This window comes from Mus pahari, chromosome 2, assembly GCF_900095145.1.
Source record: "Mus pahari chromosome 2, PAHARI_EIJ_v1.1, whole genome shotgun sequence".
In the NCBI taxonomy this organism is placed as follows: domain Eukaryota; kingdom Metazoa; phylum Chordata; class Mammalia; order Rodentia; family Muridae; genus Mus; species Mus pahari.
Window position 1 is genome coordinate 60,138,213 of NC_034591.1, and position 10,861 is coordinate 60,149,073.

The 10,861-nt window shown below is 39.7% G+C and overlaps 1 protein-coding gene across 1 annotated transcript in view; it reads left to right on the forward strand.

Annotated features, from left to right (window-relative positions):
* The first annotated feature begins 8,719 nt into the window (after positions 1-8,719).
* The window catches only part of Mgam2 (maltase-glucoamylase 2 (putative)), an 85,657-nt gene continuing 83,515 nt past the window's right edge, over positions 8,720-10,861 (forward strand). Inside the window, exon 1 of the mRNA XM_021191203.1 lies at positions 8,720-8,837. Coding sequence (XP_021046862.1) covers positions 8,720-8,837 — 118 coding nt within the window. The remainder of the gene's footprint in view (positions 8,838-10,861) is intronic.

Below are 10,861 nucleotides of genomic sequence, written 5' to 3' on the forward strand. Positions count from 1 at the left end.
ATTAGGAAGTAGGGGAATGCTGGAGAGGTGGCTCAGTTGTTAAGAGCACTTGTTGTTCTTGTGTCCAGGTTTGGTTGTGAGATCCANGCAGTGGCTAACAAAAATCTGTGCATAACTTTAGGGGAAGTGAATTGTTTTCTGTCCTCTATGGCAACAGTTCTCAATCTGTGGGTTGAGACCACTTGGGTGTAGGAGTGAATGACCCTTTCATAGGAGTTACCTAAGACCATTGAAAAATGCAGATATTTATATTATGATTTATAATAGGAGCAAAATTAAAGTTATGAAGTAACAATGAAAATATGTTCAGTGGTCACAACAAATGAAGAACTACATTAAAGGGTTGCAGTATTAGGAAGGTTAAGAACCATGGCTTTATGGAAACCTAGCACATGCTAAGTGCACATACATGCATGCAGACAAAACTGTCATAGACATAAAATAAATAAATCTGTAAAAATTTAAATAATCATGGAGAAAGCATATTTGAGTTAATGACTTAATGAAAGACTGAATATAAACAAACTTTGGGAGACAAAAATAAAGACAATGTGACTCAGCCATAAGCATTTCATTTTATTTTATTTTTACTTAGTCGACTGATGGCTAGATACTAATGAAAAATTAGAGGTATGTTATGGGTTTCAAGAATTGCATATTAACCATGGGTAAGATGGAGAAAGTCTTCCTTCTCTTGCACATTTTGTATTATGTGCAGAGTACTGAGCACAACTTAGTGCAAAGTAAAAAGATGTGAGTAAAAACCAGAGAAGGGACAACCACCAGAACAAACGAACCAACAAACACCCTAACCTTCCCTTCCCTATGTATTAACAAGTGTCTGTCTCCCTCTCACAGAGCATGTGAGGACTCTTTTACTGTCTGACGGGAAACGCACACCTGTCCGCCAATTGCTCTCAGTTATATAGGGCTGTAAATCAATTGTGGCAGAAGTTGGCTCCATTAGCCTTGTCACCTTTGCTCAGTGTTCCATATGAGTCACAGAGGGACAGACTCGGCAAAGAAAACGACAAGAAGGCAATGAGGTAAGTACTTGAAGCACAGGGGGTTCTTTATTTTTATAATTTCTTCTTTGGCTCCTGTTCTGTTATTGAGATAGTCACAGTTTCCTTCTGGACCGTGTATTTTCTTCTCTTCATAGAGGATGAAAAATGATGGTGAGATGATATAGGATAGAGAGATGGTGTAGATGTCTATGCTGTAGGTATGTGTGTGTGCATGCCTTTGTATGTGATATGTGTATGTGTAGGCAAAGGTCTAATGTAAGTTGTCCTTCTTACAGTGGGAAAAACTATGGGAAGAACAAGCAACTGGAATCCTTGTGGAAGTCAGTCAAGGGTGGCAGGGACTCTGAGGAAGGTGAATGTGTTCTAGTTTAAGGATTTTTAATTAGGGAAGAATTTTTACCTCCATGAATCCCTTCACATCTTCCCTCTGCCTAGATGACAATGGCTTTTCTGTCAGTGTGATGATAGGGTCCCCACGTTTTCTCAGCTACCATGTAGAATCTTGGCCTTCAGGAAGATTAAGGAGACCTTGAAATGGCACCTGCTTCTATTTTGTAGAGGCTAGAAACAAAATTCCCCCTAGGAAGAGAAATAATACTTAGAGAAAGGCTAGTCAATGGCCCGTGTGTTTGCCTTGATACTGCCCATGCACTGTGTGCTTAAGAAATGAAGTCAGGAGTTATGAGTGTTAGTGGGTCTCTCAGACTTTTCATGTCCTTAAATCCCACCTTTAGAGGTTTTTATTTATGCCTTAACAATCTGTAGTCTGGGTGATGTGGACAAAGCAGTCAAGAACTCGGCTCAGTTTTACTTCCAATCATGTTTATATAGAAATTCTTAATTACTTATGAAACAGGAATCATGATGATTGTCTACTTAAACCATTGCATAGATTTTTATGGTAGTAAAATGATAAAAATTTTCTCCTTTTTTACTCGTGTGTGTGTGTGTGTGTGTGTGTGTGTGCTTGCATGTATGTGACTGCACATATGATGTGTGCATGAACATGCTTATGCTTCTGCTTCCTTGTAGATGCCCATTATTTACCTACTCAAATTTCTTATTCACTGGAGTCAGGATCTTATGTCACACTCAGAGTTTGCCTATATTGCTAGTCTTGCTAGCCGGCTTGCTCTGTGGGTCTCTCCAGTTCCATGGTGGAATCATAGGAGAGCCAGCATTTCAGTCTGGCTTTTACAGTCTTCTGAGGATTCGAACTCTTGTCTACCTGCTTGAGAGTCAAGTGCTTTGATGGCTCAGCTACAGCCTGGCTAAATATAATTCCTATGTAATGGAGAGTATACCTTTCCAATAATTTAGTAGCAGATAGTCAACCAATGGGTTTAGGTTACTAAGAATAATTAACCCTTTCAAATTCATCCCTTGGTCTCAGTTTCTCTGAGAGCTAAAGTTTTTCCCTAAACTTCTTTTGGCAAATTATTTGTTTGTTATTGCCCCCCCCATTCTTCTTTCTTTTCTTGAACTGTTACCTACTAACTCAAATGTCACCTAAATTAAAAATCGAATTACCCTCTTCTATAAAAATATTTGTAGAGAGGTTAATAGAATTGTCCTAAAGGACAGGAGTAAAGGAAAATGTGAAGTCAGAGAAAAGGCTAAATTAACACAAAGACTAAATGCAAAAGTTTGCTTTTTCACATTGATTTTTTTTTTATTATCATTGCCTAAGGGGTGGTTTACTGTCAGAGAACACACGGGAGAAAAGAGGCTGAGCACCTGGGCATAGGAGGAGTCACAAAGACTTTGTCGTGAGGTTAATGCATTTATGGTTTAGACCACCATTAAGACTTGTCTATACAGCTTTATTTATAATAGTCAGAAGCTGGAAAGAACCCAGATGTCCCTCAATAGAGGAATGGATACAGAAACTGTGGTACATTTACACAATGGAATACTACTCAGCTATTAAAAACAATGAATTTATGAAATTCTTGGGCAAATGGATGTATCTGGAGGATATCATCCTTAGTGAGGCAACCCAATCACAAAAGAAGTCACTAGATATGCACTCACTGATAAGCGGATATTAGCCCAGAAATTTAGAATACCCAAGATACATTATGCAAAACACAAGAAAACCGAGAAGGATGACCATCATGTGGATACTTCATTCCTCCTTAGAATAAGGAACAAAATACTCATGAAAGGATATAGGTACAGAGACAAAATTTAGAGCTAAGATGAAAGGATGGACTATCCAGAGACTACCCTATCTGGGAATCCATCCCATCATCAGCCACCAAACCTAGATACTAATGCACATGCCAGCAAGATTCTGCTGAAGGGACCCTGATATAGCGGCCTCTTGTGAGGCTATGCCAGTGCCTGGCAAACACTGAAGTGGATGCTCATAGTCAGCTATTGGATGGAACACAGGGTCCCCAATGGAGGAGCTAGAGAAAGTACCCAAGGAGCTGAAGGGGGCTGCTACCCTGTAGGTACAACAACAATATGAACTAACCAGTACCCCCTGAGCTCGAGTCTCTAGCTGCATATGTAGCAGAAGATGGTCTAATTGGCCATCACTGGGAAGAGAGGCCCCTGGTCTTGCAAACTTTATAAGACCCAGCACAAGGGAAGGCCTGGGCCAAGTAGTGGGAGTGGGTGGGTAGGGGAGTAGGGGCAGGGGGGGGTATAGGGAACTTTTGGGATAGCATTTGTAATGTAAATGAAGAAAATAATAATAAAAAAAGAAAAAAAAAGACTTGTCTGTAGGGTATCGTAATTAACTATCTGTGCTGGGTCATTGGGAACACAACTCAAATTTACAGAGATAATTTTCCAATTAAACTGGTCACTGCCTGTTAGAAATACATTTATTTTAAAAGAAGTAAAAAAAATAAAAATTTTTCATTCAAGTGATCATTTTATGAGTTATTAATTGTTAGGGTTGGTAGGAATTGGGAAGTAGGGTGAAAGGAAAGATTGTGTAATGTTTAACGGGTTGGTTTTGGTTGAACCTTAAGAACTTTCGAAATGTTAACAGTTCACTGAATATATGAACCTCAATCCTTAGGTTAGAAATATAGGTTCAATTGTTATCGGGTGTTGTGTGAGGTCACAGAAATGTTGGACGTTGCTCAAAGAGTGTAAGTTGTTTAAAAGGAGTCTCTGTGACCTTATGAGGAATATCAGCATTTAATATAGCAGAAAACTAACAGAAAACTGGAAAGGATCCAGGTAGAAAACACAATATTGAGCTTATCAATAAACGGAATGCTTTAGAAGGGGAGAGAGGAAGAGTGGTTTGATAGGGTGAGATCATTTAAACCATGCCCATGTTTTTGGTAACTTAGATGCTGGTGATGTGGTGAGATAACTACATTCAAGGGAATGGAGGAAATGCAAGCTATGCCAACAATAAATGAGGAAGTAATAGGACCGTGTGGAGTAGTGTGGACTTGCCTTTTTTGTGGTCTGTTTGGAGACAGAGTTTAAAGTAGCTCAGGCTGGCTTCAAATTTACTAGTCAGTAGAGGACAGCCTTGTACTTCTGACCTTCCAGTGTCTACCTCCCCAACGTTGGGATTACAGGCCTATGGGACGTAGCTCATCAGTGCTTTGCTGAGGACTGAACTCAGAGCCTTGAGCACGTTAAATTAATTCCATCCACAGCACAGAATTTACAGTTTTGGAAAAACATCTCAGAAATGAAAAAGAGAACTATAGAAGAACAGAGTTACTGAGACATTAGGAAGGTTTGAGATGTACCAGGAGTGGAATAAGCAGCTTTGGAAGAAGAGCTTGACAATGCAAGAAAAGAAAGAATTGGCAGAATGAGGATATTTTAAGAAGCCCAGTAATGATAAGAGCTAGAAAATAAAAGCAAGAATTAGGGTTAGGGAAGAGAAAATCATCTTCCACACGGGGAGAGAGGTAGAGGTCACTCACTGGGCATAACTTTTAAAGAAAAGCTTGCTTGCATTGAGAGGTAGGAGATGAGGTAATTTCTATAAAATAGATACTTTTCTTTTGTGGAGATGTTATCATTTAAGTATAAGATAAGTTTAATCATTTAACCATGATGAAACTCGGGAACTTGAGTTTTATTTGATGCTCTGAGAATAAGAAGAGGAGGAAAAATCCCTAAGTGCGTCACAGGTTCACGCTCTGGAGGATGAACCTTTTGAGTATCTCTCCAGACAAAATATCAACATAGAAATGAAGATTTGGCTCTTTTGCTTTAGGGTATAGATTCAGTAAAGAGATAAGGAAAATGGTAAATTAGACAACAAATATTGGGACATAGGCCACTCACCAGTAATATCTAACAGTTTCCAAGAGGAAAGGAGAAGTGGAACAAAGAGGAGAACTCTGTGTGCCTTAAAAAATAAAGAATATGGGTGCATGTTCTAGTTACTTTACGGTGATAAAATACCATGACCAAGGCCACAGAAAGAACAGAGAATTTATTTGTGTTTTTGGTTCTAAAAGGAGTCTAAGAGTCCATCATGGCTGTCAGACATGGCAGCAAGCAGTCATGAGGGCCTAAACAGGAAGTTGAGCGAGCAGCCACGTCTGTAATTGGAAACACAAAGCAGAATGAATGGGAGTGAGGCCAGGCTAAATGCTCTCAAAGTTATCCCACCCTGTGATATATTTCCTGTTCCTTTGTCACCCCCAAAAGTCAAAGCTGTGCACCACTAAAAGCTTGTTGACTGTGGAGTGACATTGCATGTCCTCATCCGTAGTGGCCTTTTCCCAGTGGACTACTTAATTTCCAAATACAAAGATAACCTTTAAGAAGCAATGTATAGAGATTTAAAGACTGAATTGAGCCTTAGCTCAAATCTATATTGTTCTAAATTTGAATAGCTGTTTACTGTTAAGTCATGACAATTTTTCTGGGCATGCTGTGGAAACCTGAAACTGTTATTGTAAAGGAACTGAGCATTTTTAGGGAGAAATAAAATATGCCTTTGTGGCCACAAATGGACCTCTGATTTTGGCTGGTAAGCCAGGTTTTATGAAGAGGTAAATCACTTCTTGACTCCTCACAGAGGACAAGGCTTTCCAGTCTGGGTTTTCCTGCAAAGCCTCGGGGTCAGGGGTCTGGGAGACAAGCTCAGACTACTGGCAGGACTCTGTTCTCCAGATAGGGTGAGGGAACCTTAGCTTCCTGGCAGTGTCCCTCAGGGTCCAAGTCTGTGGGCTTGTAAGGACAGGAGCCAGGTTGTTTACCATTCATTCTTCAGTACCTCCCAGATGATGGTAACCTCTGTCCTGTCAGGGGCTGCCTCCCAGTAGGTTTTGCATTATACTCTCTGACCCACCCTACAAGATCAATCCTTGTCCGTCCTTAGTCCTGCTATGCTTTTCCCTCCCTCCCTCCCTCCCTCCCTCCCTCCCTCCCTCTCCCCTTTTCATTCTCTTTGCTGCAATTCCTGAAACTTGTCTATGACACTCAGGGTGAAACAGACTAATCATTCTCCAGCTAAACATGTGTCCTGATTCTTCCTAAGACTCTGTTAACAGAAGCCCCCCATTCCCCCTGCAAGGTTTTCTCACATGCCTCTATTCTTTGAGGTTTCCCTGAGAGGGGTGTGATGAATAAACTCACCTCTACTTGAGATGTATATCTGCCTGGTGTCAGGGGTAAGATGGTTGACTACCATCTGGTGACTTTCCAAGTGTCACTTGCTAGAACCGAGGTGCTGAGTTTCACCTGCCTACTTCCAGAACAGAGCTCTAGTCTGATGGCACGTAGGAGTGTTCTGTGGGTACCAGGCCTACATGCAGAGGCTGAGCTGAGTTATCCCATCCAGCACTGCAGGTCCTGGCCGCTGCTTTTCCCCCCGAAGCCTTGGTTAGAAACAAAGAGCACGTAGACTCTGCAAAGCATATGCTTACATTGGTCCCACACACTTTAACAAGGTCATTAAAACCAATATTGCTTCACTGAGTTGGAGGAAATCCAAAGTCCTTTCATTCTGCCCCTAGACTCTGACTTGTCCAAAGTCCTCTAAGCGGAGACAATTGCCTTGAATTGTATCTGCATTACTTCTTTTACTCTTGAAATGGAATATTGCTGTTGTTAAATGTTGCTCATGTAAAGTACATTGGCTTATTCTCAGAATGAAGGCAAAGTCTGTTTCGCCTGTTTCTTCCACACCCTTACCTTACATTGTTCTCCAAGATGCCTCAGGCTCAGGGCACAACCAAGATACTGTTGGGTTTGGCCATTTGTCTGGCCCTCAAGACACTGTGGGATGGAATGGACATGACTGTCTGTAGCTTCATCCCTGATGGGTGCTGGTAGACATGTGGGTTCCCAGGACTGACTGGCCTATACATCTAAGCAAAACAGTGGGCTCGGGTTCAGTGAGAGACCCTGTCTTAAAAGATAGAGGGAGAAACCTGTTACCCACGTCAGCATGTGTGTACATGGATGGGACTGCATACTGCACATACTCATATACCCATCATACACACATAAACACATACGTAAAGGAAAGGGGTAAATTATGGAATTATATTTGAATTACATAAATCAAAAATATTATAAAAGAAAAAGATTATAAGGTTATGAATAATAGAAGGGTAGTATTTAGGACTTCCAAAGTGGAGCAATTCCAGATACTGCTAAATTCTGTGGTAGACTCAGATGTGGTAGACGAACATGACTGGAGTTGCAGGGTGCCCTGGAATCAGAAGGTGCTATAATTAGGACAAACATGTAAGATATAACCCACAGTCTGTTTTGCGTTTTGTAGATGAAGAGACATGGGCCCAATAGAATAAAGCTATCTTTCTGTTAGAAAGCCAGGAAAATAATTGATGTCCCTCAATTCCCGGTTCACACATTCTTCAGCACTGCAAATGTTTTGACACTTAGGCCAAAGCATGGTCCTCAGGCTTAAGGAGAGCCACTAAATGGACGTATGTGGATGTGCTACAAACATGAACAAGAACATTCTGCTGCAATCAGGATCAAGTTCATTTATCTCATCAGATCCTTTCAGGTTCAATGATTCCGAGCAGATGTGCACCTGAGCCCCACACTGCAGGCATTAGAAGACTTGGAATCAGTCTCTCTTGATTCTTTTCTCTCTAGTTGTATCTATTTTCCCCTCAATGCCATGCTGAGTATGAAGATCAAGGTAACAATGTACCATCTTAGTACTGAGTACAGAGAACTGATTACTACAATTCTTTTGACTTCCAAATATGCACAGAGGAGACATTTGTTTATATAAGCAAAATTTTATGGTTTATGTAAAGAGTAAAGCTGGTGATCAAATCTGTTATGTAGACAAGTTGTGCATGTGTCTTTGATTATGAGTGTGTCTGTGTATGTGAATATATGAGTGCAGGTGTATATATATATATATATATGTGAACATGTGTTTGTATATAGAGGTCAGAAACCAATACTACGTATCAATTTACTTTTTAAATAATAACATGGATAATAATGGTTCTTTTATCAAACCCAGAGCTCAAGGATTGGGTAAGTTGTTCAATTCTCAGCCCTCAGGATCTTTCTGTCTCTGCATTCCTACCGTGCCAAACTGGGATTCAAAACTTATGGCCTTGTGCTTTGAACCAAACATTTAACTGACCAAGTCCTGTCTCCATGCTCACATGTTGACTATTCAGTTACAGTGCCTGCTCTCCTTGGCTTGTGGGGCTCTGTGGTTTATTTTCATCTGGTTTTCTGTTTCCATCTAGATGGCGAGGAAGCTCAGTGTATTGGAAGTCTTCCTGATCATTTGCAATGTGATTGTACTGGCAGTAGATATCCTTTTGTTGCTTCTCGTGCTAGAGAACCCACCAGGTAAGGGTGATGGTGGGTGTTGTGCTTGGAGGGTTGGCAAAGGAAGTCCTTTATCTATTCCAGAGTTAACATTTTATTCATTCTTCCTTCTACATCAAGCTATTCAAAATCTGTCTTCATGGTTAATGTAAGTCATTCTCCAAGATAAGTGTTCTTTTTCTGCAATTAGACTTTGGATGTAAATGCTATTTGGCGCATGCTGAGCCTTATCTGATGCAGTTTCAGTAGAATGCAGAATTAGGCTTATGAGATGCATGCTCAGCTTTATAGAGTCATAATTAATGGAGCTCTTGGTGAGAAAGAGCAGTTACGGCAACAGTGCCAATTCTATCACTATGGAGGTGGACACTAACTCAAGGGAAGTGGACGTCTAGTGAAGCCAGCCTTTGTGGATGAATTAACAGTAGCTTCTAGCCCATCTCAAGACTGGTACAACTGTGATTTCTTCACGGATGCCTTTGAAACTGTCCCCTTCCCTTTCTCTTCCTCTCCCTTTCCCACCCACACACTCTTGCAGGTATCTGCATCTATACAGAGAAGCATCAGAGTAACTTCTTATCACTAGAAATGTCATATTTTAAATAATAAAATAACACATATAATATCATATATAATATAAAATTTTTTTCTCTTGGAAAGCCAAAGTAAGTGAAGTGGCAAAAAATTTTGCTTCCCTGGTTACATAGTAGTGAGTTACAGGTTAGTCTGGGTTGTAATTTCCATGTCCATAAATAAATAAATAAATAAATAAATAAAACCAAGGATAATAACATAAAATAAAAATCTATGTTAGTTAAATTTGAATTTGGGGATTCTGTTCAATAATGTTCTTCAGTACTATAGAGTAAACATGAAGATGAGCTGTGCTGGTCTGTGTGTGCATTATCTTACTTCTCTCTCAATAGTGAGCATGACAGCACTTTTTAGGAGAAATGAAATTTCTCCTAGAAAATGTAATTTAAGGTCCGTGTGGAGTATATTTTGAGCCCATTCCTACTTCTTCCCTATGACATTGTAAACAACAAAAAAGATTCCCACCTGGTAGTATGTGAGTATCTCTTCTTTTATTTAGCATAAAATGAAGCTTCATATGCTCATTCATATGAAAATACACACTGATCCACCTGATACACGTTTGTTATTGCTTTATCTGTTTTCACATGACTTTTCTGGCATTTTTGAAGCTGTGTACCCAGGGCTTGAAAAACAGAAATGTTGCATGTTATAGACCATCTTTCTTTCCCCTGACTGTATACATTTCCCTGTTTATAATACACACATTCTTTGTCCACGGAGCCTTCAGTGGGCAATGAAGATGGTTACTCATCTTGATCATTGTGCATAGTGCCACAGCCTTTGGACAAGTGCAATATTTCTTTAAGATCCAAATTTATAACTACTCAGAAATGGCATTAAAGAATCATGTGGCAGTTTTGTTTTTAATTCTTTATCAGTAGTAAAAAAGGATCCAAAATTTTCAATCCTCACCAACAGTTATGTTTTCTTTTGTTTGGTCATTGCCATCTGAATAGATGTGAAATGGTACCTTTGTTTTGATGATACAAAGGTTTAATTTTCAAATCCCTGGTGATAAGTGATGTTCAGCATCTCTTCGCACCTGTTGGCCATTAGTGGGTGTTCTTTGGAGAAATACTTATCAGTATCTTTAGCCCAATTTTAAAGCAAGTTAGTCATTTTTAGGGGTTCCTTACAGACTTTGGAAACTAATCCCTTATCAGGCATATGACTCACATATGCTTGCAGACTCTCACTTTCAATATGTTGTTTCTCTTAGTTGATGTTTCCACTGCTTAGAAGATTTTTAATTTTGTGTAGTCCCATTTGTCTAAGTTTGCTTTTGTTGTCTGTGTTCTTTACAAAGTCAAATATGATGTTATTTCTGTATTTTCTTTGAAGGTTGTCTTAGCTTCAGATTCCATGTTTAAATAAATCATTAATCCAGTTTTAACTGTTTTAACTGCCTTCTCTCTCTCTCTCTCTCTCTCTCTCTCTCTCTCTCTCTCTCTCTCTCTCTC